The 25,864-nt window shown below is 56.1% G+C and overlaps 1 protein-coding gene across 1 annotated transcript in view; it reads left to right on the forward strand.

Moving 5' to 3' along the window:
• LOC102760924 (striated muscle preferentially expressed protein kinase) overlaps nucleotides 1-25,864 on the forward strand; it is a 42,017-nt gene that overhangs the window by 5,380 nt on the left and 10,773 nt on the right. Inside the window, exons 4-26 of the mRNA XM_006763441.2 lie at nucleotides 6,551-6,726; nucleotides 6,945-7,033; nucleotides 7,925-8,100; nucleotides 10,564-10,824; nucleotides 12,073-12,231; nucleotides 12,330-12,519; nucleotides 12,628-12,851; nucleotides 15,188-15,307; nucleotides 15,528-15,632; nucleotides 16,231-16,437; nucleotides 16,726-16,849; nucleotides 16,963-17,138; nucleotides 19,688-19,800; nucleotides 20,153-20,321; nucleotides 20,560-20,656; nucleotides 20,771-20,971; nucleotides 22,050-22,107; nucleotides 22,683-22,760; nucleotides 22,866-23,044; nucleotides 23,580-23,606; nucleotides 24,202-24,354; nucleotides 24,539-24,581; nucleotides 25,589-25,656. Of these exons, the coding sequence (XP_006763504.1) occupies nucleotides 6,658-6,726; nucleotides 6,945-7,033; nucleotides 7,925-8,100; nucleotides 10,564-10,824; nucleotides 12,073-12,231; nucleotides 12,330-12,519; nucleotides 12,628-12,851; nucleotides 15,188-15,307; nucleotides 15,528-15,632; nucleotides 16,231-16,437; nucleotides 16,726-16,849; nucleotides 16,963-17,138; nucleotides 19,688-19,800; nucleotides 20,153-20,321; nucleotides 20,560-20,656; nucleotides 20,771-20,971; nucleotides 22,050-22,107; nucleotides 22,683-22,760; nucleotides 22,866-23,044; nucleotides 23,580-23,606; nucleotides 24,202-24,354; nucleotides 24,539-24,581; nucleotides 25,589-25,656 (3,086 nt within the window). The 5' untranslated portion in view covers nucleotides 6,551-6,657. The remainder of the gene's footprint in view (nucleotides 1-6,550; nucleotides 6,727-6,944; nucleotides 7,034-7,924; nucleotides 8,101-10,563; nucleotides 10,825-12,072; nucleotides 12,232-12,329; nucleotides 12,520-12,627; nucleotides 12,852-15,187; nucleotides 15,308-15,527; nucleotides 15,633-16,230; nucleotides 16,438-16,725; nucleotides 16,850-16,962; nucleotides 17,139-19,687; nucleotides 19,801-20,152; nucleotides 20,322-20,559; nucleotides 20,657-20,770; nucleotides 20,972-22,049; nucleotides 22,108-22,682; nucleotides 22,761-22,865; nucleotides 23,045-23,579; nucleotides 23,607-24,201; nucleotides 24,355-24,538; nucleotides 24,582-25,588; nucleotides 25,657-25,864) is intronic.

Consider the following 25,864-nt stretch of genomic DNA (forward strand, 5'->3'; position numbering starts at 1 on the left):
CTCAGATCAAAGAAACATTCGTGTATACAGAACCATTGCAGTTCAAACCCCTGTTATTCAGGGTCAGCTGTATATTTCTTGGAGGGACATGATGGGTGGTGACATTCCCAGTTTATAGATGGGAAGGTGAAAATGTGGAGAGTAAAGCGACACAGAGATAGCACGAGGCCAGCCTGTCTACTTCGCATCTGTAATCTGCCTGGGGTGCCGTAAGCAAGAGGCGAGTGAAATACTCACCTATGGAAAAATAAACATAGTGTGATGGCAGATGAAAATAACACGACTAGTTAGCATCTCCTGAGCACTTTGTATATACCAGGCCCTGTGTTGACTGGGTTCTCACATTTAATCCACCCTGTGAGGTAGGTTCTATTATTATGCCCATGTTACAGATGAGGGAACTGAGACTTGGAAAGCTTCAGCAAAGTGCTCTAGAGTAAAGCTCTAGAGAAATTTCAATAGAAATTTCTGTGATAGAACTACTATATACGCGCACAGTCCAATATGGTAGCCACTAGCCACATGTGGGTATTGAGCACTTGAAATGTGGTTAGTGTGACTGAAGGGCTGAATTTTTAATTTCATTTTTATTAATGTACATTTAAATCATCTCAGTGGCTAGTGGTTGCCTTGTTTGCTCAGCCATAGGGGCATAGGGTCCGTGGGAAGCTGGATGGTGATTTGAAGCTCTGCCCTTGGATCTCCCAAGTCTGCACTCCTAACCACTGCACCATACCGTCCCCTTTCCTCTACTCAAGAGGTTTGGGATTCAGGTAGAATTGTGCTCATGAGCTCATGGGGTGGGGGTGGGAGCAGAGACTGCTGATGCCCTTGGGTTTTCTTTCCTTTCTTGCCCTCCCCCCGCCCCTGTGACAGTGGTCCTGCTTTGTTTTCCTATGTGCCCAGTGTGCACACAGTTGGCTCACCCCACCACAGGCTCTGGTAAGGAGCAAGGGGGACATGGGTGGCTTCATGTACCCAGGCCTCTGTCCTGCTGCTGTCAGTCCTCCCCTCAAGCACAGGTCTCATATATTTCCCAGCAGAGACCTTGGCCTCTCCACTTCGCTTTAGCTGGCCACCATGTCCTCATCTGAACAGCAAGGATCATAGCCCCTGAGCTGGTTTCTCAGATTTGTGAGGCTCTGCAGAGCTGAAGATTCAGCTAAGGACCTTTGGTCCAGAGGAAATGGCTTATCAAAGCTCATTTTGGTCCCATCTGTATGATGACATGATCACAACAGAAAAGAGGTGGTTTGGGGAAGTCATGAATATAAAAGGAAAGGAAGAAATTATGGCACTTCTGTCTGCCCCTTCTCCTGGCCTGGCCCTGACCCCGGCAGATTCTTACTTATGAAGTCAGCGGCTGCCTGTGGAAGGGATCTCAGAATGCCACATGGCCCCATGGCCCATCCTTGATGGGGTCTAGACAGCATCGAAAAAAAGCAGTGTGGTCTCTTGACTAGACTCAGCCCTCCCTCCCCTTTTCTGTCTCCCAGAAGCAGGTCTGCCCCAACAGGTGTCCCCCAGGGCTGCTACCTCAGAACAGGGGTCCTCACACACAGCCTATCAGAGGAACGTGGACCTAATTTACTGTGGGTGCCAACGCTGATCTAACATGGGGCAATCTCAAACAGCAATCCTAAATTACCATACGTAAGAGCTGAACCACTTCCCTGCCTAGGTCAGGCTGACCATGTGAAATTGTCTCTGCTTCCTTGTCTATTTTTAAACCAAAATTAAAACATTCTCAGCACAACTCTTCTCCTTTTCCCTCCCTTTCATGGTGGGATTAGCACAGCAGGCACTTAAACAAATTGCCCCTGGAGAAACCCACTGGGACGGTGCGGGTGGACAGTCGGCTGTGAGCGGCCAGGCCACGTGCAAGGCTGTGAACCTCCAGCACATACTCCCTTCCACAGACACCTCAAGGAGCTCCCTTACCCTCAGGGAACGCACGGAAGCTGGCCTCCACCTTCCGCACCTGAAGTTGATCTGAGGGTGGCTGGAGGCAGCTGAGGCAGCGGGAGGGACCTGCTCTAACATGGTCACGTCCCATTTCTTCCTTCTTTACCTAGTTCTGTAGCCGGAGGGGTTGAGCTGCAGATCTCTGCACACGCTTTCTGCCTCTGAACATTTGCTCCCGTGGTTTCCTCTTCCAGGATTGCTTTTTTTCTGCTTAAATGGAACTAAGTCTTCATTCTAATACACTCTTCTTCCTTGGGCCAAAAGTCATGTCCTACTGTCTTCACTACTGTGGCCTTCTCTGCCCCTCTCTTGCCACCTTCCTTGTTCCTGTTTGCTCTCTTTTTTATATATATATATATATTTTATTGATTTTTTACAGAGAGGAAGGGAGAGAGACAGAGAGTTAGAAACATTGATGAGAGAGAAACATTGCTCAGCTGCCTCCTGCACATCTCCTACTGGGGATGTGCCCGCAACCCAGGTACATGCTCTTGACCGGAATCGAACCTGGGACCCTTCAGTCTGCAGGCCGACACTCTATCCACTGAGCCAAACCGGTTCCGGCTCCTGTTTGCTCTTATAGTCCTGTGTGTATCTGGCTTGTCATCCCATCAGCCAGAAGGCTCCTCAGGTTATGGCTGTGCTTTGGCTACTCTTAGCCCTTGCAGCCATACCTGGTGGTCTTCCTGGACAGTCAAGGTCTGTGTGTGAGCTGACAATGGCGGGTAGAGATCCCCAGGACTTTCCAAGTTCCCGGAACAACCTGGATAACACACACAGGCTGGGTGAGACACACATCTGCAAAGGGTAATGAGGACCTGCCTGAGAGTGGAGGTTGGGGGACAGAGGAGACCATAGAGCAGAGGTCCTCAAAGTGTTGTCTCCAGACCAGAAGTATCAGCATCACCTAGGCCAGTGATGGCGAACCTTTTGAGCTCGTCGTGTCAGCATTTTGAAAAACCCTAACTTAACTCTGGTGCCGTGTCACATATAGAAATTTTTTGATATTTGCAACCATAGTAAAACAAAGACTTATATTTTTGACTGCGGCTTGCGAGCCACATGCGGCTGTTTGCCGAGCCACATGCAGCTCTTCCTAAGCCTTAGGAGTACCCTAATTAAGTTAATAACAATGTACCTACCTATATAGTTTAAGTTTAAAAAATTTGGCTCTCAAAAGAAATTTCAATCATTGTACTGTTGATATTTGGCACTGTTGACTAATGAGTTTGCCGACCACTGGCCTAGGGAATGTGTTAGAGATGCACATCATCGGCTCCAGCCCTGACCTAGTGAATCAGAGACTCAGGGCAGGTCCTAGCAATCTGTGTTCTAAGGAGCTTTGTGGGTAATTCTGGTGAATAGTGAATTTGAGAACCACTGCCCTAGAGTGAGGGACCTTGAACAGGTGGAAGGCCAGGTGGTATAGTGGGAACACATGAGCTATGGAGCCAGACCTCTGAGGTTCAGAGCCCTGTGCTGAAATTTGGTGGCTGAGTGAGATGGGACTGAGTAATACCACCTCTTAGGGTTATCCTCCTTCTCACATGGGGATTGTGTAGGTCCCTAAACTTTCATGTGCATAAGAATCAACGAGGTGCTTTTGAAAATGCAATTTCCTGACCTCTGTTTTAAGAAATCTAATTTTGGGGTGTCAGAGTGAGGCCCAGGAATTTATAGTTTAAACAGGCTCCCAGGTGGTCTTGCTGTGGGTGGTTCAAGGACCATTCTGAGAAGCCCTGAGGTAGAGGGCCTTATGCGACGCCTGTCCTGATGGTGACCCTGACTTGTGGGCTCCCCACTGCCAGTACTTTGACTGACCTGGGAGCAGTGTTGTTAGGCCAGACATATGCAGAGTCAGTGTGTTTTGCAGTGGTGGGGTGTGCAGGGGCAGCACCTACATGGTGGACATTTGTGCATCTTGGTTTTGGGGCGTACCTGCTCCCCATTCCCTGGCTGGGGTAACTGTTTCCCATAGTGAGAGCTGGCCTTGTGGGTGGAGCACAGCTGGGATGTAGGGACTGGCTACAAAGATGGTTTTGGTGGAGGGGCCAATGAAAAGGAGTGGTACCAGAACCTGGTGTGGAACCGTAGCGGCTCTGGGATCTGGAGACAGAGATCCCTGATCAGCCTCCTTGGCCACACAATTTTGGGAGTCCAGAGGGGTGGGGGCCGTGGTCTGGTTTCAGAGGGGCCCAGTTCTGGCCCTTCTGTAGCCGGAGCCTTCTGCTTAGGCTGCACTGACAGCCCCCTCTCTGAGGGGCTTGAAGGACTCTGATTAGCTTGGCCACTGGATGCCCCAAGGTGCTGTTCCCCTAGCCACCACCAGAGGACTCTGAGGATCCCTGCAAACTTCACCCATCAGCTTTAATCTCTCCTCTCCCTCCCTGGGCCAGTGGCCTCAGCGCTGTCCAACCTAGAGGTGACTCAAGAGGTCACCAGGACCCACAGAGGGGAGGGGTGCCTGCCTTCAGAGGCCATGCCTGTGATCTCAGTATCAGCTAATGGCAAGCCCAGAGCAGATACTCACCAAGTGACCATTCTGACTTCCTTCCCCACCCCCACCTCAAGACAGCCAGCCTGAATGGTGAACCCCCTCTTCTGCCAGTCCCCCCCCCTTCACTGGCAGTGATGGGAAACACAGGTCATAGCTTGGGAATGTGGCCCCGGGCAGGGGTGATAGGAGGAGGGAGAAGGACACGTGACCTCTCAACAGCTCCCCTGCTCCCCTGCTCTGTTTCCAAGCCCCTTCCTCGCCCCAAATACAGATGGGTGCTGGTAGTGAGGGGCTGTGGGGGAAGCAGCCCCTGCCTCCAGACCATTGGCCTGGTGGGGCTGATGAAGGAGGGACAACTGCCAACTGGTAGCGCCCGTAGGAAGAGTGTTGGGCACAGGCCCAGTGTCCTGTGGCGGCTGCCGGGCCAAACCTGCCGTGGCAGGATGGGGAGACAGAGATGGGATTCTGGACCCACTCAGACGGAGAGGGGCTTCTCTGGGAGCTTCTCTGATTCTCAGCACCAGAGAAAACAGGCTGTGGCCTGGCTCGTAGCATTTGAGGCTTGTTGGGAATCTCGGTGGTTTGGTCAGAGCAAGGGGCCTCCTAGGGGCTGTTTGCCTTCGGCGCCTCCTCTGGTGGACTCGTTGAAATGAGTGGGTCAGGGCAAGCGTCTTGGATGCTGCATGCAGTGCCACCCCCACCTTCCCCTGGGGACCAAGGCCTTGGCACTTTGAATCGAGGCGCCACTGAGGGGGCTTTGTGCTTGTCAGGGCCCGGGAGCTGTAAGGAGAGAAAAGGCAGATCCTGCTGCTTGGGAATGAGCAGGGTGGCTAAATACAGCCGCCTGCACTCTGCCCCTCCCCTCTCCTCCCCCTCCACTCCAGGCCCAGGCTGCCTGTGGTCTCAGCAGGCACCACCTCCCCAGCCAGCTGCCTGCCTGCCACCCAGCCTGTCCCCACCAGGCCAGCCCCCACCTTTCCCTTCCCCTCCCCCAGGACCTCGTGCAGAGCCTCAGCAGGGTCAGCGAGTGAGTGGGGCTGGGCAGGCTGGGCTCTTGCTCTCTGGGGAACCTGGCGGGGTGGGTAGTGGGCAGGCAGCGGCAAGGCCTGGTGCCAGGGCAGAGCCTTCGGGACAGGCTCAGGCTGGGGTCTGTGTGGCAGAGTCTCCAGGTGAGTTGGGGTGCAGCCCTGTGGGGGACTTGGGGTGGGGGAACCAGGAGGAGGGGCCAGGGGGCTGTGGCAGATTCATGTCTGTATTTGGCAGTCGGCAAGAAGCCAGCTCAGTGAAGCTGGGCCCCTGGCCAGTTGCAGGGGAGGGTGTCAGGGCCCTGGAGACACCCCTCCCCCAAAGACACACTGGTGCCCCTTCCTCTTCCCCAGCTGCCTTTCTTTGTGGAGGACTCAAACTCTGCTTTCCCATCTCCTGAGAGTTTGGGGGCCCATGCTTTAGGTCTGGGGCCAACAGGTGCTCCTGGGGTATCTGGGGCAGGAAGCTGAGAACGGAGAGGGGGAAGGGCAGGCTGAACAGTGCCACCTCATTGGCCCTGGCACTGAGGTCAGGATGGGGCTTGTCTGAGGTGTGTGTTCCTCTGCACTAGGCCCAGTTCACCCAAGATACGGGTGTCCTAGTTGTGCCACCCTGGGGTCCAGAGACGTGAACCACCTGCGTTAGGAGCCTGCGATTCTGTGCCAGGAATGTGTGGGTTCCGGGCTCCAGTGGAATTCCACGTCTCCCACAAGGCCCAGGAGCGGCCCCTCTGCTGCCTGAATCCTTGGCCCCAGGCCATTCCTCTGGTTCCCCTGTTCAGGAGGACCAGCAGGATCAGTATTAGGAGAGTCTGTGGCAGGATTCAGGGACTCAGGGAAGGAAATACTTGGCAAGGTCACATAGCAAGCAAGCCCCGGGAAGTGAGGTCAGGGCTGGGCCAGCCTGCAGGAACCGTCGTCTCACCTCCTGGGCTCCCATTCCAGACCTTATCAGGTCCTTGATCTCAGGCTGATCGATGTATAGCTCTCTCAGTCTCTCTGCCCTCCTTCCTTTCCTGGCATCCCTCTGTGTGCCACCGTCTCTCCTCTGTCTCTCCTCCAGGTGGGTCCACATCCCCTTTCAGTAGCCCCATCACCTCTGACGAAGAGTACCTGAGCCCCCCAGAGGAGTTCCCGGAGCCTGGGGAGACCTGGCCCCAACCCCCCACCATGAAGCTCAGTCCCAGCCAGAACCGCCGCTCCTCAGATGCTGGCTCCAAGGCGCCCCCCACCTTCAAGGTCAGATCACGGAGCCCAGCCTCAGCCTCCTGAGTACCTCCATTCCTCTGTGTGGCCTCTTGTTCTTGGGGCCATACCAGGTTCTAGCACAGCCTGGAGCTTGACCCCATTAACTGAGAGCCAGCCTAGGTCAGACTGGGGTGGAAGAGGCCTCTGTCCCAGATCCCCCACCCCCCAGGAGCTACAGCTGGGCCCTGACACTTTGGGGTTCCCTGCAGGTCTCCCTTATGGACCAGTCAGTAAGAGAAGGCCAAGATGTTACCATGAGCATCCGTGTGCAGGGGGAGCCCAAGCCAGTGGTCTCCTGGTGAGTAGCAGCTAACCACCTTCTGCCAGCTCCCCTCCTCCCAGGCCTGGCCCTGTGAGATCTGGCTCTGGGCAGAGGGGACTGGGCCCTTGGTGGACTTTCCCTTGATCTGTAGGGGGCCACATCCCAGGTACAGTGGTGCCACTCCCCCAACCTGCCCCTGCCTCTGTCCCCGCCTGGCCTGCGTTCAGGGCTCACTGGGGGCTTCCTCCTGGGGGCAGGGTTTGTTCACTTGGGCCGAACAGCCTGGAGCCATCTCACTCCCTGAGGAGGCTGCCCGCCCCCAGTCCGTTGACCACAGGCTGATTTTTGAGGCCTTCTCTGCGCCCAGCCCTGTGCTAAGCCCAGGTGGAACCATTTGTTTCTGAGCTGCCAGAGCCCGGCGTTAAATTCGGGCCTCATCTGTGGTGCTACATCCCAGGTGCCTGGAGCTTTGATTAGTTCGCTCAGGTTATTGTTTTTATTGGTTTGGGTTCTACTTTCATTTTTAATTGATTGTCTCGTCCCCAGTGTGATTCCTTAACATTGTAAGTTATTTCATGTCCCTTTGGGGAAGTGGGGAAGCTACCTGTTCATTATAAAGAAATAAAAATAAGACATGAGGAAATTTAAGAGCTATTAAGAGCTGAAGAGCATGGCGGGGCAGTTCAGTTCCTAGAAAGGAGATACCCAGGTGGGCAGACGTGATCCGGAAGTTCCTGGTGGAGGTGGGATGCGGAGTCAGGGTGAAAACCTATCTGTAACCCAGGGTGCCCATGGTCCGTGGGACAGAGCTGGGGAGGGGACAAATGATAAGCAGGGAGCAGAGGCCAGCTTGGCTCTGTGCCCCCACTTCCTCATGGGCAGGTGAGGACCCTGGGCCCTGGGACTGAGTTCTTGCCCCTCTGACAGGCTGAGAAACCGCCAGCCCGTGCGCCCAGACAAGCGGCGCTTCGCTGAGGAGGCAGAGGGTGGGCTGTGCCGCCTGCGGATCCTGGCTGCTGAGCGGGGTGACGCCGGCTTCTACACTTGCAAAGCAGTTAACGAGTATGGCGCTCGGCAGTGCGAGGCCCGCCTGGAGGTCCGAGGTGAGTACATCCCACTCCCCATGAACACCCCCCCGCCCCACACACACACATCTGGCCCTGGCCTCATCCCTGCCCAATTGCCAGTGTTCACATAACCTTAGTTACGGGATGCCAGACCTGAAAGGGCCTCCAGAGCCCCAAGTTTAGCTGCTCATGTTGTAGTTGGGGAAACGGAGGTCCAGAGAGGGAAAGTGACTTTCCAGGCCACGTGGCACCTTGCCCAGTGCTCAGCTCACTACCCAGTACTGCCTTCCCCGTGCTCAGGCATACCTGCCCCTGATGCCAGCCAGAGACCTTGTTCCTGCCACCGGCCATCCTCTCCTTCTACTCTTCTACGCCTTTGTCACCTTGCCCTTCGCAGGCCCCTCCCTCACACCCACTCCCCTCTCTCCTATTACCCATCTCATTGCTGTGCAGAATCTATTGTGGCTGGGGGTGGCAGTGGGAATGTCTGATGGTTGGACCCGTTCGGAGGGGCCCTTGGGGCGACTTGGGCATGGAGCATTGCCGGGACCCAGGGTGCCAGGGTGAGCAGAGCTGTGAAATGTGGAGAGGGCTGGGTCCCAGAGTCGGGCCTAAGGGTAGGGGTCCTTTCAGGCATCGGGATGACAGGCCCTAGCCAGGCTGCCCTGGGGGGCAGTGCTTTTCTTCCCAAGGACTGGCCATTTGCCTCTCCTTTCACCTCCCTTTTCCCTGTGGACAGTTCAGGGCTGGGAACCCCTCCTCAGCTCCGCAGTCAGCCAGCGTCCCCACTTCCTGGCAGAGGCCAGTTTTGAGAGCTTCCAGGATCCCCAGACCCTGCTGGAGCCCAGACCCTCACAGTCATGGTTGCCCCAATGGGCCCCGCCTGCCTCAGTTACTGGACCCTGTGCCTCCTGTTCCTGGGGTCGCCTCCTCCTCAGTCTCTAACTTCTTCCATCCCCACCCCCAACCCCCATCCCCACAGCCTGGCCCCATACCCTGGCCTGCGCCTGCCCCTTCAGGGTCTGGTCTGCCCTGCTTCTCTGTGCTAACCCATGTCTCGGTGCTTCTCTCTCTTTGGAATTCTCCCCAACATCTCTCAGGTTTTAGGGTGCTCCTGGTAACTGTGAATGCCTCTTCCCTGGTTGCCCAGGGCCTCTACCTGCCCAGAAAACCCAGGGCCCCAGCCTCTGGCTGGCTGCCAGCCCCCCACCCCAGGGCTGCGCTTGGGGGAGCTGAACGTGGCAGTGCTGCCCTGGCAGTTGGAGAGACAGCTGTCTGTGCTGGGGGCCTAGCCAGGCTGCGTGCGTGCTTGTGTGTGCGTGTGTGTGTGCGTGCGTGTACTGCACTAACCTGCCGCTTGCTGACTGAGGTTTTTGTCTGTACACAGGCGAGTGAGCTCAGGGGGCCGACTGCACTCCCCCCCGCTACCCTCCGAGCCGCGCCCTGTCTCAGGCACCTCTCGGACCTCGCTGTGTTTCACTGCCTCCTGCCCACAGACCCTGCCGGCCTGGACCCTGTTCCAGCCTCCCCTCCCCTCCCTTTCCCGTGCAGCACCTGGGGTAGCCCTGGGCCCCTGTGGACCCCCCTCTCCCCAAGTGGACATATGACTGGGCTGGCTAGGAACCCCCATGTGGACTGAGTGCCAGGAAGGGGTGGTCATGAGGCCTATGAAGACCCCTTCCCAGTCTCTCCCTGCAGGGGAGCACCCAGTGAGTGCATGTGCTGCCACTGCTACAGGCCCTGTCTGTCTACCCGTTTGTCTGTCTGTGTGTCTGTGACAGTCAGGAAAGGATGCCTCCAAGCTGGCGTGGGATAAAACAGAGGCGGAGAGACAGGGCATAGCACCTGCAAGGTGGAGGGCCCAGAGGGGTCGTGGCTGTGGACAAGGAGCTCATGAAGTGGGGGCAGAGCACTGACCATTCCAGGAACGGGTTTTCAGCGGTACAACGCTATTTCACAAGGGGCCAGAAGCCAGAGGCCCCGGCCCTGCGCTGATGAGGAGGCCTGGCTGAGTCCTGCCTGATTCTTGGCTGTGGGCAGGTGTAGGGCCCACTTGGGGCTCCCCCTTTCACTATCAGAGTCCGGGAGGCTCTGTCGGGGAGCGAGGGAGTTAGCCAGACTTGACATGGGAGTAGGGGCCTCCTGTAGAGGGTGTGGAGATACGCAGAAGTACCTGTTTCTTAGTTCAAATAAAGTCCAGTTTGTACCCAGCTGGTGTGCTGTGTGGTATTATTTTCCGCCGCCGTCTCTTCCCTCAGTTTCACTGTCCTTGGTTCCTGCTGCTTCCCGAGTTCCCCCTCCCTGGCCCAGCTGGGGTTGCTGTCCTGAAGCCAGGCCTGAGACCTGGCCAGCCATGAGGGTGGGGTTTCCCTGTGTCTCCAAAGGAACAAAATGCATCTCTCTCTCTGTGTCTGTCTGTCTCTCTCTGTGTGCGTGTGTGTCTCCCTCACCCCGTGTCTCCGCTCCATGTGTGCCTACTCCCCGTGGCCGCTCCCCCAGCACACCCTGAGAGCCGGTCCCTGGCCGTGCTGGCCCCCCTGCAGGACGTGGACGTGGGGGCCGGGGAAATGGCGCTGTTTGAGTGCCTGGTGGCAGGTCCTGCAGACGTGGAGGTGGACTGGCTGTGCCGTGGCCGCCTGCTGCAGCCCGCGCTGCTCAAATGCAAGATGCATTTCGATGGTCGGAAATGCAAGCTGCTGCTCACCTCCGTGCACGAGGACGACAGTGGCGTCTACACCTGCAAGCTCAGCACGGCCAAAGGTAACTGCCCACTTGGGTCCCAGGGCTGCCTCGGGCCCCCAAGAGCTGGAGGGAGGTCCCTGGAGGGGAAGGATTCCGGGGGAAGAGTGATAGATGGGAGAGGGTGCCATACACCTGCCTCAGTAAACGCACTTGGAGTAGCACCGAGAGCAGCACCTGGCAGCACCTGGCAGGAAGGGCCTCCCGTGTCAGTGTGAGCTGCTGTTCCTGTAGGAGCCCATCTGCTGAGGTGTGGCAGACAAACCTGGGTGTGGATTCCAGTTCCTGCCCTGTCGCATACCAGCCACCTGACTTTGGACAAGTCACTTCATCTCTCTGAGCTCAGACTATTCATGTGTAAAAACGGGATCATGATAATGCCTAGCTCGGGACCGGGAGGATTAATGAAGATAATGAATGTAAAGAACAAAGCACAGCGCCTGGTGAAGGGTGCCACCTAATAAATGTCAGCCATTAGTTTTATGAATGACTTCTCTGACCTGGTCCCCATCCTCGTTTGAGGAGGAGACAATGCCTCGTCAGGTTGTGGTAATGAGCACCTAAGGTGACACTGGAGGGACCTTGTAGGCAGGAAGGGACCAGGTCAGCATCAGGTGCTGTCACTTCCCCTGTGGGGGCAGTGGAGTGGGGCGAAGGGGCATGTGCTTTATGTCTGGGGTGGTGGGAGGAAGTATGGGCACAACCCAGGTGCAGAGGAGAATTCCAAGGGGAGGGAAAAAAGGGTGCAGGGGAGGAAACAGGCTTGCCTTCTAGGCCCCTGTTTCCTTTTTAAAAAATATATTTTATTGATTTTTTACAGAGAGGAAGGGAGAGGGATAGAGAGTTAGAAACATCGATGAGAGAGAAACATCGCATAGCTGCCTCCTGCACACCCCCCACTGGGGATGTGCCCACAACCCAGGTACATGCACTTGACCGGAATCGAACCTGGGACCTTTCAGTCCGCAGGCCGACGCTCTATTCACTGAGCCAAACCGGTCAGGGCTAGGCCCCTCTTATTGCTGAGCTGAGCATCATCCTGGGTGGGCAAGGTGAGCTGAGGACGGGAGAGCCGGGCTGGGGCCCTGGACACCCATCCCTAGCCACCATGGCAGCCTCTGCCACCCTTGCCGACCTCCACCTTCCTGAGAAGGTCCAGTGCCTAGGGACCTTGCTGGGTTCCAGCTCCTGGCCCAGGGAGGGGGCCTGTGGGTCGGGGTGCCTGGGGTTCCGTGGCCTTTGATGCCCCAGTGCTGATCCCTCCCACAGATGAGCTGACCTGCAGCGCCCGGCTGACGGTGCGGCCCTCACTGGCGCCCTTGTTCACACGGCTGCTGGAGGATTTGGAGGTGCTGGAAGGCCGCACGGCCCGCTTCGACTGCAAGATCAGTGGCACCCCACCCCCCTCTGTGACCTGGACCCATTTTGGTATGGCTCTCCACCCTGCCGATGTTGGGGGACCCCCAAGGGCCAGAGAGCAGGACCCCTCTCTGAGTCTGCTGTGCATTCCGCCTCTCTCCCCCCAGGCCGCGCCGTGGAGGAGAGTGAGAACTTGCGTCTGCGGCAGGATGGGGGGCTGCACTCACTGCACATTGCCCATGTGGGCAGTGAGGACGAGGGGCTCTACGCAGTCAGTGCCACCAACACCCATGGCCAGGCCCACTGCTCGGCCCAGCTCTACGTGGAGGAGCCTCGGACAGCCGCCACTGGCCCCAGGTACTGCCTGGGGCCCGGAGCGGCCAGGGTTGCCTCTGTGGGGCCCCAGCCCAGCCTGTGACAGGAGGCAAAGCTCTGGGACTCTGGGCAGCTTTGTGATTTTTGCAGCTCGAAGCTGGAGAAGATGCCATCCATCCCTGAGGAGCCAGAGCATGGTGAGCTGGAGCGGCTGTCCATGCCCGACTTCCTGCGGCCGCTGCAGGACCTGGAAGTGGGACTGGCCAAGGAGGCCATGCTGGAGTGCCAGGTGACTGGCCTGCCCTATCCCACCATCAGCTGGTTCCACAATGGCCACCGTATCCAGAGCAGTGATGACCGGCGCATGATGCAGTGTACGTGCTGGGGAAGGGGCCCTGGGGAGTGTCCCCTCCAGCACCTCTCTGCTTGTGGTGCCCTCCGCTGTGCTCACCCTCAGGCCTTCCTTTTCTAGCCTCGTCAAGGATGAGGCATCTAGTGGAGGGGAGCCCAGAAAGGCTATGAGGTCGCCTCCTGCCTTGAGCCCACACAGCATCCATCTTGCTGAGTCACGACTCTGGACCTCAGTAGCTCCTTAGAAACTTACTAGACAGCCTGCTACTGATCGTGGGCAGGTTACAGAACCCCTCTGTGCCTCAGTTTCCTCATCTGTAATCGGTTTGTTAGAGAATTAGATCAGCAAGTACATATAGAACACTTAGGGCATGGCCAATAGCAAGTGGTCAGTACGTGTCATATCTTATTATTATTGCTACTGTTTTTGCCACCATTGTCATTCTCATTGGTAAAGCAGAGAATTTTCAGTGAAAAGGCCCATGTGGCCAGTGTCTGGCACCAAGTGGATGCTTGGCCAAGGCTATTAATGAATAGCAAGTAAAGAAGGAGCTGGAGGAAAATAGAGGGATGTATTTGGGACCGTGTCCTCTCAGCCTGGGGTGTTCCCATGGGACTATTTCAGTTCCACCCTCGAAGGAATCAGAGTCTCCAGTGGAAAGGGCCACCTACCCCCTTCAGACAGCGCCACCCTGTGCCACATGATGGCCGCCTCTTACAGCAGCAGTGTGACAGAACTCGGCGCCTCATGTGTGCCGGGCCCTGAGTGCTAAAGGCCTGGCGTGGATGACCTCACCACGGGCCTGTGAGGCAGCTACTATTATTCCTGTTTAAAGATGGGGAAACTGAGGCTTACGGAGGATCAAGGACTTGCTCAAAGGCAGGAAGGACCATCTGACTCTGGCTCCCACCTCCTAACCAGGATGCTCCCTGTCGGCCGTGCCCATTTCCAGTGCCACCACTGAGGTCCTTCCCCTCTGCCCTCCACCACAGCAGTTGTCTGCTCAGCCCACAGGCTTCCCATCTCTCCATCTGCTTGAGGCCCTGGGTGGGTGTCTGGCTCAGAATCTGAGCTGGCGTCTCTTCTGTTTGTATCTGGGGTCAGTGGCGGCCCTTGGTTTCTCTTCCTTTATAAATAGTCTCAGTAGAGATAAATGGGTGACTGCTCCATGGGAGATAACCACTAAGAGGGGGGAGGGGCATTGGGGGATAGCCCTTATATGAATGAGGATAGTGTAGGCCTCTTCCTCTTCCTGTCCCTGCTGGAGACAGCTCCCTTATCATCATTCTGGGAACACGGTGTAGGGACAGAGCTTTGAATTCAGAGGGAACCAAGTTCAAGCCATTGCTCCATCATTTATTAGCCATGTGACCTTGGACAAGTCCATTAATGTCTCTGACCTCATTGGCAAAATAAGGATAATTTTGCAGGGTTGTTGCAAGGATTATGGGGGTGGAAAATGTATGTCAAGTAGCTGGCATAGCAGAACACTCTTATTGGAGGTTATAATGTAATACATATATTTGGCACTTACTGCATGCTAGGTAGTGGGTTCTGCTGGAGGTCCCGGGGAGGGGAGAAGGGATGGGGGTGCAGAGTGGGGCCCCCAGTCATGGCACAGGAGGTTTCCCAGGCTGGCACTCCCTTGAACTATGTCTTGAAGGAGAAGGAGGCCTTAGTAAGAGAAGAATGTTCCAGAAGGGAGGAATTTTGTGAGCAAAGACCTGAAGATGGAGCCCCTATGGCTTGTTCAGGGACCTGCTGGCTTGTCAGGGTCAGATGGTGGAGGACTAGCAGGGGATGTGGCCAGGTGGGAGTTCAGTCTGAGTGCTCTGGCTGCTGTCAGTAGGTGCCTATGCAGTAGGTGCCTTTAAGATTTCCAGGTTGAGACGCAAGATGCAGTGCTGTAGGTGGAGTGTGGGCTGCACTAGTGGAGTGCTCTCAAGGGCTCTGTGCTGGCCATGGGACCACCAGTGGCCATGGGAAGGGCCCTAGGAACAAAGCCTTGATAGAACTTTGACACAGAGGTGTGACACCCTCCCCAGAGATGCAAAGAAGAGGGGCAGTCAACAGTTGATGGATGGTGTGGGAGGAAGATGAGAAGCTGCAGGACCTGAAGTGTGGAAGGACAGACAAGAGGGGCCAGGGCTGCAGGTGTAGACTTGGCAGTCTGGACCTAGGGTTTGCCACACGATGGACACTCTTCTTGCTTGTCTGCTATTCTTTCTCTCTCCTTTCCTCCCTGAGTGGGTGGGGGTGAAGGGCCAGGTCTAGGGGGGCATGGGCTTATCCCTCAAAGTATTCACCTAGCTCAGGCCCAATGTTACTGTCCTTCCCTGCCCCCTCCCCCCCCCCCAGACAGGGATGTCCATCGATTGGTGTTCCCTGCTGTGGGGCCTCAGCATGCTGGTGTCTACAAGAGTGTCATCGCCAACAAGCTGGGCAAAGCTGCCTGCTATGCCCACCTCTATGTCACAGGTGAGACAGGCACCCTCCCAGCCAGCTGCATGCACAGCCTAGCCTCTGGCCTACCCAGGTGGCTGGTGAAGGGGGCTTTTGCACCAGCTCTCTTCCTTCCATCCCCTGGGGCGCCGTCTGGCCTTGCCCCTGCCCCTAGCCCACTCCCCTGAGGCCTGGTGATCCTGTGGAGCCACTGGGACGTAAAAGCCTCGGCGGATGCTTGACCTTTGGCTTTCAGATGTGGTTCCAGGCCCCCCAGATGGTGCCCCACAGGTGGTGGCTGTGACTGGGAGGATGATCACCCTCACATGGAACCCCCCCAGGAGTCTGGACATGGCCATCGGTGGGTCAGAGCCACACAAGGCTGAGTGGTGGGGATGGAGGCATGGGCAGGGCTGGCTCGGGCAAGGGTGCCAAGGGAGCCAGGAGGGGAGGGCAAGGCCCAGGGAAGCATATGGGGTGGAGCGTGGACGGAGTGCTGGGAGCACGGCTAGGAGCAGCCCTGACTGCCTCCTCTGCATGGTGGATGGAGCTCCAGGTCAGGAGGGGACAAAGGGAGCCACCACATTCCCAGCTCTTTCTCAGAGGGATTGGGTGCCTGGGTTGTGCTCCCGGGAATATGCTCTAATTCCCTGTCCATGATCTCTTCCTGCTCTCTGCCTCAGTTTCCCCACCTAAGATAGTAACAAGGAACTGGGATACAAGGCAAGCTCCCTCCATGCCTGTAACTGGACCCCATGCCTGGCACTTTGTTGGCTCTTAGCCTGGCTAGGCCAGTGGTTGGGCAAGAGCAGATGGAGAGCAGTTAGAAGCAACAAGAGACACTGAGGCAGGTCCTCAGAGCAGACTGATGATGAGTTCCTGGGTCCTGAAGAACTGAATGGGGGTGGAGCAGGGCACGCCCCATCCATGCCCCTCTCTAACAGCTGCCTCCCCATCAGACCCGGACGCCCTGACCTATACCGTGCAGCACCAGGTGCTGGGCTCAGACCAGTGGACAGCGCTGGCCACGGGCCTGCGGGAGCCTGGATGGTCAGCCACAGGTCTGCGTAAGGGGGTTCGGCACATTTTCCGGGTCCTCAGTGCCACCATCAAGAGCAGCAGCAAACCATCACCCCCTTCTGAGCCTGTGCAGCTGCTGGAGCGAGGTGAGCCTGGGTGTGCTTATGGAGCGGGGATGGGTGCTGTTGGGCCAGAGAGCTGGGTCCCCCCGGTGGGAGCTCAAGGGCTGGTCTGGACATTAGAGCTTTGACAGGAACAGTGTGGCTGGGTGAGACCTTGACCGTCAAAGTGCTTCCTTCTCGCTCCTGAAAGCGACTCCTAAACATGGTGCTGACCCTCTCTGAGACTCAGCTTCCTCCTCTGTAAAAATGGAGCTCACAGGGCGATGGGGAGGGTTAGAGGAGCAGTGGGTCCAAAGGATCTCCTCCTCCCAGGCCCACCCCTGGAGGAGGCGCCCGCTGTGCTGGACAAGCCAGACATCGTGTATGTGGTGGAGGGACAGCCTGCCAGTGTCACCGTCACCTTCAACCACGTGGAGGCCCAGGTCGTCTGGAGGAGGTGGGGCCCTGCCTTGCATGCCCCATTCCCACAAGTGGCAGTCCAGTTCCGGCGTCCTAGCCTGACCTCCTGTGGCTGGGTCCTGGGTGACCTCCCTCTCGTGTGTCCCTTAGCTGCCGAGGGGCCCTCCTAGAGGCGCGGGCAGGGGTGTACGAGTTGAGTCAGCCAGATGACGACCAGTACTGTCTTCGGATCTGCCGGGTTAGCCGCCGGGACATGGGGCCCATCACCTGCACTGCCCGCAACCGTCACGGCACACAGGCCTGTTCGGTCACACTGGAACTGGCAGGTGGGTGATAGCAGACCCCCTTCCCTCTCCTCCCTCTGAGGCCCGTAGCCCTCTCCTCCCTCCCGCAGGTGCACACACCCATTGGCCAGTCCTAGGTCTTCCCTCGCAGCCTGTCCATCTAATGGCCATACTAATACCAGTACTACTACCACTAATAGTAATAGTTCTAATAAGATATTTTTTGTACGTGTCAGGCTTAGTGCTCAGTATCTCACATGTAGCTCCTCATTTAATAGTTACATCAAACCTGTGCGATGGGGGTTGGTTATTATCCCCGTTTTACAGATGGGGAAACCGAGGCTCAGAGAGTGTGCGAAATAACGGGCTCAAAGTCACACAACCTAATAAGACCGGGAACTAGGATTCAAGCTCTGATACCCAATTCCAAAGCCAGAGGGTGCTCCTAGCTCCTGTGTTAAGCACAACAGGAAATAATACCTCAAGTGTAACAAGCATAGGGAGACAAGATCACTTTAAAAAAGAAAAAAACCCCAAGGGAGTGCATCTTACCTGAGACTCTCAGCTCCCGGACCCTGGCTGCCCTTGGCTCAACTTGTCCGACAGAGCCTCCCAACCTTCGCTGCAAGGACTTTTTTTTTTTAATTTCTCCATCACAGACGATGTCCCTCAACCCCCAGCATGCATTAAGTAGTAATTGCCTCGTGTTCCAGTTTGTTAATTAACTCTAGACATATGTAACTGCCACTCAGGGTTTCGGACCGGCGCCAGCTAAACAGGGTTACCTGCTGAGCAGATACAATTCCAACCAAATGCAAAGAAAGTGACATTTTAGTTAGCACAGGCAAGCTTCTCGTGGGTAAATGGGCATTTTCTGGTGCTTTTAAAGAATTGTTCAAGTTCATCTGATACACCTAGTGCTTTGACCTTCGTAGAGCCTACCCTCTCACCCCCACATCCTCCCCTCCCACTTGAAGCCAGATTCCTAGAGGGGAGGGAGAGCATCTTTAAAGTGGAAGAGAAGTGGCAGGAGCGTATGAGAAGATGGGAAACCGCACTGCCCCCCTGTGGATGGTGGATGGGGTGAGGCCGCAGATCATCTGGGCCCTGGATCTCCCTTTTACGTGTCTTTTCCTTGCCCAGTTTCCCCCACCCCATCCCCTGTCAGTTTCTCCTCAACCACCGCTTTGCTCCTTGATAGTACCATCTGCAGGGCTCATCTTTCTTTCCAGATATAGGGAGAGGCCCTGGCCACCCAGCCCTCAGCCTGGCCTGGCTGGGACAGTGACACGGAGACTGTTCCATCCAACCAGGGCTAGAACAGGCCTGGGGCTTGGGTCTACACTCTCTCCCTCTGTGCCCGCCCCAGGCAGAGCAAGTGGAATGGCCCCTTTCCTCCATATCTGCCTCACTCTAGATCAGTGATGGCGAACTTATGACACGCGTGTCAGAGGTGACACGCGAACTCATTTTTTTGGTTGATTTTTCTTTGTTAAATGGCATTTAAATATATAAAATAAATATCAAAAATACACATCTTTGTTTTACTATGGTTGCAAATATCAGAAAATTTCTATATGTGACACGGCACCAGAGGTAAGTTAGGGTTTTTCAAAATGCTGACACGCCGAGCTCAGAAGGTTCGCCATCACTGCTCTAGATCTTCCCCACTCCCAGGATGCCCTTCCCTTTTATCTATATAAAACCAAGCAGGGTGCCTGTGATGGTGGGGGTCCCTGCCCAGCGCCCTTGCTCTTCCCCAGGGCCTGACCACTCCACTCTCCTTAAAGCCTAGATCCTCAGCCCTCAGCTGAGGAAGAGGGCACCAGGAAGTTACAGGCTCCTCTGCAAAGCACACTGGAATATGATTTAATTCCATCACGAGAATTAGAAGCCACTTCATAAGGAAATAATACGATTGCATGATATGTGTAGAGAATAAAATCACAGTCACAGGTGAGAGGACTAAGCTGAGCTTCGGCTCCAGTTTGTTCTTACATCTCCAAGGTGGCAGAGGGCCCCTTCAGCATGTAAACAAGATTCCGAGAGAAAACTTCAAGACAGAGGCAATGCCATCGGGAACTTGATTCAGGGTCATGGGCTCAGCGGAGTTTGGAGCTCAGGACAGTAAAGTCGGAGAAGCCCCCAATGGGACTGTGCACAGGGCGGTCGCCCACAGGGGGCAGCGTTGAGCCACTCCACGCCAGCCCATTAATGCAGTGAGGGAAGAGGCTCAGTCAGGATGGCCAGCCCTGATTTGTCAAGAGAGACAGGAAACCCGGATTTCTTTTGTGTGTGAAAATCTCATTTCAAAGCTGGCAGATGAACACTGAGGGTCAAACAAAGCAAGCCTCTGGCTTCGGTTTTCTGAGATTCGGGGGACATCACGTATGGATTTACAGGGAGAGCGGTTGGTCCAGGCTAGGAGTTTGAGAGCCCCAGTGGGTGAGGTGCTGGGGTCTGGGAAGTGGGGGCGGGAGGGGGGCGGTCCTGGGTGGCCCGGGCCTCTTCCTCAGTTGCTGAAGAGGCAGGCCCACGTGACCCCAACATTCTGTCCCCCCCCTTCTCCATTCCCACCTCCTGTGTTTCAGAGGCCCCTCGGTTTGAGTCCATCATGGAGGACGTGGAGGTGGGGGCTGGGGAAACCGCTCGCTTTGCTGTGGTGGTTGAGGGGAAACCACTGCCGGACGTCATGTGGTACAAGGTCAGAGGGTGACGCCATGGCCTCGGGAGGCCTAGCCTGGGGCTGACCAGCAGCTTGGGGGGAAAAAGGAGGGATTTCCTGGGAGCGTGGGAGGGGTCCAGGCAGCCTTAGGAGGAGGGGAGCTGAGGCAGAGAAGAGAAAGGGTGCTGCCAGAGGTGCGTTTAGAAGGAAGTGGGACCCAGAGGTGCTGAGTGATGCTGGTGGGTGTGTGAGGAACCGGGGGACTAACTGGAGTAGAAGGGGTTCCTGGCCTTGAGATAGGGGTGAGACTGGGTCTCTGGCATGGAGGTAAAGCTGGGTCCCAGGTGAGGTGAAGCCAGGCCCGGGCTGGAGGTGACGGCTGACTCTGCAGGATGAGGTGCTACTGACTGAGAGCAGCCACGTGAGCTTCGTGTATGAGGAGAATGAGTGCTCCCTGGTGGTGCTCAGCTCGGGCGCCCAGGACGGAGGCGTCTACACCTGCACTGCCCGGAACCTGGCTGGAGAAGTCTTCTGCAAAGCAGAGTTGGCCGTGCGTTCAGGTGGGCTGGAGCTCCGGGGCAAAGTGCTCACCCCCTGGGACCCATGTGAGCTCCTGTCCAGGAGTCACTCATCCGGCCCTGCACCCCTGGGCTCCCACATCTTCCAGCCCAGCACCCCACTCAGGCTTCCAACATTCTTGCTCCTCTTCTGTCTTCTCCATCTACCCTGCCTGTCTCAGGCTCTGCCCTCATTCCTCTCTTGCCCTTCCCCAGCTAACACCAGGCATCTCTTCCCCAGCTCAGACAGCTATGGAGGTAGATGGGGCCCGGGAAGATGAGGAACAGCGAGGAAAGAGACTCAGCGACTTTTATGACATCCACCAGGAGATCGGCAGGTGTGGGCGAGGTGTGGGGTGTGGGGTCTGGGGGCCAAGAAATGACGGGAGGGTGTGGAGAGTCAGGGTTGCAGCCATGCCTGAATCCCATCCTCTCCATCTGTCATCACCCAGGGGTGCCTTCTCCTACCTGCGGCGTGTGGTGGAGCGTAGCTCTGGCCTGGAGTTTGCAGCCAAGTTCATCCCCAGCCAGGCCAAGCCAAAGGCATCAGCGTGGCGGGAGGCTCGGCTACTAGCCCGGCTCCAGCATGACTGTGTCCTCTACTTCCATGAGGCCTTCGAGAGGCGTCGGGGGCTGGTCATTGTCACTGAGCTGTATCCTGGGACAGGCTGGGTGTCTAGGGGATACCTGCCTGAATGACCGGTTCCTGTAACAACCAATTAGTAACATGTTTCACACTTAACAAAGTGGTCCCATTGACAGTTGGGAGGGGCTGACAACCTTTACAAAATTGACAGTTGGGAGTCCTGAAAGCATCTTATAAATACTTCATAGAGTGGAAGTATTTAAAAACAAACATTTTCTGCCCCGCTCCCCTTTTAGCTTAAACGTACATAGAACTTAATGTGTGCCTCACAGTGGTCTAAGATTTTTATTTATTTAATCTTCATGTATACCTACTTATCTCGTGGACTTTTATCATCCCCATTTTACAGATGATGAAACTGAGGTACAGAGAGGTTAACTCACCAGAAGTCACACGGCTAGGAAAAGGCATGCGATTTTTGTCACGAAATGCAGTACAGCACTGCATTTCTGAACATTTGAAGTGACCCCATTTCAGATGAGCATCAATACTTGGCTTTAGTAGGAGGCTGTTACCATAAAGAATGGACTTTAGCTTTGTAAGAGAGTTTGTTGAACAAAGGCACACTATGGTAAGGATGCTGGGTGGTTGGCTTATTCTCACAAGCAGGGTGACCATGTCCTTCACACCAGGCTCCCAGTCTGCACTGGTAGAACCCAAACCTCAGCACAACGGCTGATTATTATGTGTCATGGACCTTCTAGGTCATTCTCAAATAGTCAAGAAGTCCCATCTGCAGTCAACAAAATTCTGCTCCAACTTGATCCCTACAAATACCTCACAGGGTGGGCAGGAGGAGGTGTTATCTTCATTTTACCCCTGAGGGAGTATAGGCTCAGAGAGGTTGGGTGGCTTGCCTGAGAGCCACGGCAAGTGAGAGTCCAAGCAGGGTTGTCCCATCTGTGCACCCAGGTGACAGGCGGAAGAGTGAAGACACGGTTGCTAACTGGTACCAGATGTGCTTTAAGGGAAAGGAGAAGCCTGCGCTGAGCTGGGATCTGACTTGAGCTCTGGGAGTGGGGGCACTGCCCAGGGAGGGCTGGGCAGTTGGCATTGGTCACTGTTCTCCTTGATCCTGGACACAGTTGCACAGAGGAGCTGCTGGAGCGAATGGCTAGGAAGCCCACCGTGTGTGAGTCTGAGGTGAGGGCAGTGGGTGGCAGGGGTCAGGTTGGGCATTAGTGTTCACCCACCTGAACTCTGAGAGCTGAGGGGTGGGTCCTGGACATGCCATCTGTGCCCATGAATAGGCCAGGGGTGGTCCTGGAGAGCACGGGTAGGCGGGCAGCAGAGCCCTTTTCCTGCATCAGACAAGACCCCCACCCAGGGACTTGCATATCTCAGCAGACCCACCCTGTCCCTACTGTGTTTCCCAGGCTTCCTTGTGTCAATTCCTCAGACACTCCTCCCAGCAGGAGCTCCACCTGGACTCCATGCAGCCTCACTCTGTCCTGGCACGGGGGCGTGCACGTTGTGCACTGCACACTTCTATTCATTATCATGTAAATGACTCCTTTCTGTCATTGTGGTGTTCCTGACTGTGTAGCTGTACATGGAGGCCCTGGGTCCAGCAACCCAACCTCTGTTCCAGTCCTCTCCACCAGCCATCTGAAGGCCACCTCCCAGGCACAGCCTGACCTCTTGCCACAGCCCTGGTGGTGATCGAACATAATGCCCCCCCCCTTCCCCCACGGACTCTGGGTCACCTGTTCCCACAGATCCGGGCCTACATGCTACAGGTGCTCGAGGGGATATGCTATCTGCATCAGAACCATGTGCTGCACCTGGATGTCAAGGTGAGGTTCAGGTGGGGGTGGGGAGCAGGCAGCCCCGTGGGAGCCAGGCAGCGGGGTGTCCTCCCCTTTTCACTCAGCTCCCACACCTGGCCCCATGTCCTGCAGCCTGAGAACCTGCTAGTGTGGGATGGTGCCGAGGGTGAAGAGCAGGTGAGGATCTGTGACTTCGGGAATGCCCAGGAGGTGACTCCGGGAGAGCCCCAGTACTGCCAGTACGGCACACCTGAGTTTGTGGCGCCCGAGATTGTCAACCAGACCCCTGTATCTGGAGTCACTGACATCTGGTAATGTTGGCATCCTGAGCGGCTGGGGTGGGCCAGGGCAGCTGCCCTCAGTGCTGGGGAGGTGCTCACTGGCAGAGAGGAGCTTTACTCAGCCCAGGTTCCTTCTCTGACGGTAGACGGGTGGCATTGCTCATGGGTCCCTTGCCCACATAGCTACCTACTCCTATCCCTCATCAATCAGGGATGACCCAGGCACTCGAGGCCTGTCCATCCTTGGTTCCTTATCTCCCCTGGGTGATCAGCCGCACCCTCTGCAGCCACCTTGCCCCTCCTCCCCCCAGCGAGGCAGGCATTGTCCCTTGGTTCCCAGATTTCTCATGGCTTCCTGGGCTGGCCCTGCCATGACCCTGGACTCCTCCAGGGATGTCTGGACCTTTGAGTGCAGAGTCTTCCCTGAGGAGGCATCCTCGCATAATCCATTTGTCCAAACAGTGTTCACAGGATGCTTCTGGCTAGATTCTTGGTAGCCGAGGACGGCTCGCTTCTGGTGGGAGGTGGGCTGTCCTCTCACTGACCCTCTCTCCTTCCCCCACAGGCCCGTGGGCGTCGTTGCCTTCCTCTGGTAAGGACCTCTCTGTACTCAGAACCCCAGTCTCCAACGGTCTCTTAGCACCCCCACTCCTAACATGTATAGGGTCTGGGGCTAGCGAGCAGTTGGGGGTGTGCAGCCCACCCCTTCTCTTCCACACCCCTTGCTGCTTCCTGCACAGCAAGGGCCCCTCCATAGGGGTGGCACACAGCTGGATGGAGAGGCCAGAGCAGGCTCAGTGCCATTTAAGCAGGGGCTACAAGGCCCTGACTGTCCAGCAGTGACTGGAAGGAGTAGGCTCAGTCTCAGGGAGGCATATCCCCCCTACCCCCCTGCTCCCATCCAGACTCCTTACCTCAAGGACAGGCCACGGCTGGAGGAGGCACAGAACAGGTCCTCTAAGCATGGGCCCAGGGCAGGGACCTGGTGGCTGCCTGTCTGGGTGGTGGTGGGAGCAGGACAGGCAGGAGTCCAAAAGACTCTGTCCAGGTTCACCCAGCCCCTGTCTGCCCCACAACCCCGAGGCCTCCACCTCTCCCCAGCCCTATGTCCCCGCCGGCATCCTGTCATCTCTTGCTTAGCCCTAGGGCCCTGCCTACCTCTCACTCAGCTCTCTCCACCCCTGCAGCCTGACGGGAATCTCCCCGTTTGTTGGGGAAAACGATCGGACAACATTAATGAACATCCGAAACTACAATGTGGCCTTTGAGGAGAACACGTTCCTGAGCCTGAGCAGGGAGGCCCGTGGCTTCCTCATCAAAGTGCTGGTGCAGGACCGGCTGTGAGTATGAGGCCCCGAGGCCCCCCGACCTGCAGGGTCCCCTCATGCCACCCCTACTGCTGTCCAAGCCTCTGCCCTTAGACATCCAAACCTCCAAGTCCTTAGAGGCCCCATTTTCCCAAACATTTATTGACTGACTGAAGTAATGAGTGATGAATCCTTTCTTAATCCTCATTCCTTACAGGAGGCCTACCGCAGAGGAGACCCTAGAACATCCTTGGTTCAAAGTGAGTCTAGTACTGCAAAGTCGTGGTAGAAGAGGTGGAGAGAGAGAGCCTGTGAACAGCTTCATTTATTGAGGAGTACTGTGTGCAGTTACCATGATAGGTGTTTTATATACTTACGATCTATCCGCCTCAAATAGCTCTGTAAGGAAGGTATAACTCCCATTTTGTCCATAAGGAAACAGAGGCTCGAGTTGGGGTATCATGGATTCCCAGGCACAGATTTGGACTTCCCATCCTGGGGGTCCTCATCAGGGTTTTTTCTGGCTCTTGAAACCAGCTGTGTGTCCACCTCTGTCTTGCACTGGTCGCACTCACTGTGGTTGGTATGTGGCCTGGCCTCTTGGCTTTGAGCTCTGTGTGGGCAGAGTTCTCATTCATCTTCAAACGCCAGCACTGCAGGGCACAGCGCCAAGTGGGGGGGTGAGATTCAGCAAATGACCCAGAAAGAGCAACTAAATAAACCATCCATTGAGAATTATGCTGGGTCAACTGAAGGCTGAGGTAACTGTGGTATCTGTCCTTGGAGAACCAGCCTTGTCTCCCAGGTCAGGAATGAGCCCCAAAGAGGACAGCCCGGGTGGGTCGCTGAGGGAGGCCTCTGTCATGGCCTGGCCCACCAAGGCTCCAGATATCTGGGCTGCTAGCTCCACATGGAGATGGGTGGTGAGCTGGGCAGTAGGGCCATGCCCAGGGGCCTAAGCACAGGCCTCCCAGGCAGCCACTGTACTAGGACAGGGCCTTGAGCCCTGGTGTAAGCTCTGAAGCCCACCCCAGAAGCCACCAATTTTTGGCCTCTCCTCTTAGGTTCAGGGAATTTGTCTACATGTGGGCACCTTGTCTGTTGGAGTTGTTGTGACAGATCCAAGGGGAAGGGGACCCCCAGGACCTGGACTCAATGCTGCTTGGTCCACTGTCCCCTCCTGTGGACTTTGTCTCTCCATTGTCAAACCTTGAGGGTCTAGGTTGACAGAAAACTTTCTCTAAGTCCCTCTTTCCTGGGTTTGCAGACACAGGCAAAGGGCGCAGAGGTGAGCACGGATCACCTGAAGCTATTCCTCTCCCGGCGGAGGTGGCAGGTGAGTTTGGCTGGGTCCTGCTTCTGTGCCTTCCACCTTCTCATTCTGAGCTTTCTCTCTCTAACCTTGCCTTTTCTCTATCACATGCCCTCACCTCCTGCTCATCTGTCTTCATCTGCTTTTCATGCTCTCAACTCCTGGTTTCCCTCCTGTCCCCTGCCCCCTGCCCCTCTCTCTGTCTGCCTTGGGCCTTCTCCGGGGGCTGAG

This window comes from Myotis davidii, unplaced genomic scaffold (genome assembly GCF_000327345.1).
Source record: "Myotis davidii unplaced genomic scaffold, ASM32734v1 scaffold575, whole genome shotgun sequence".
Taxonomy (NCBI): Eukaryota; Metazoa; Chordata; class Mammalia; order Chiroptera; family Vespertilionidae; genus Myotis; species Myotis davidii.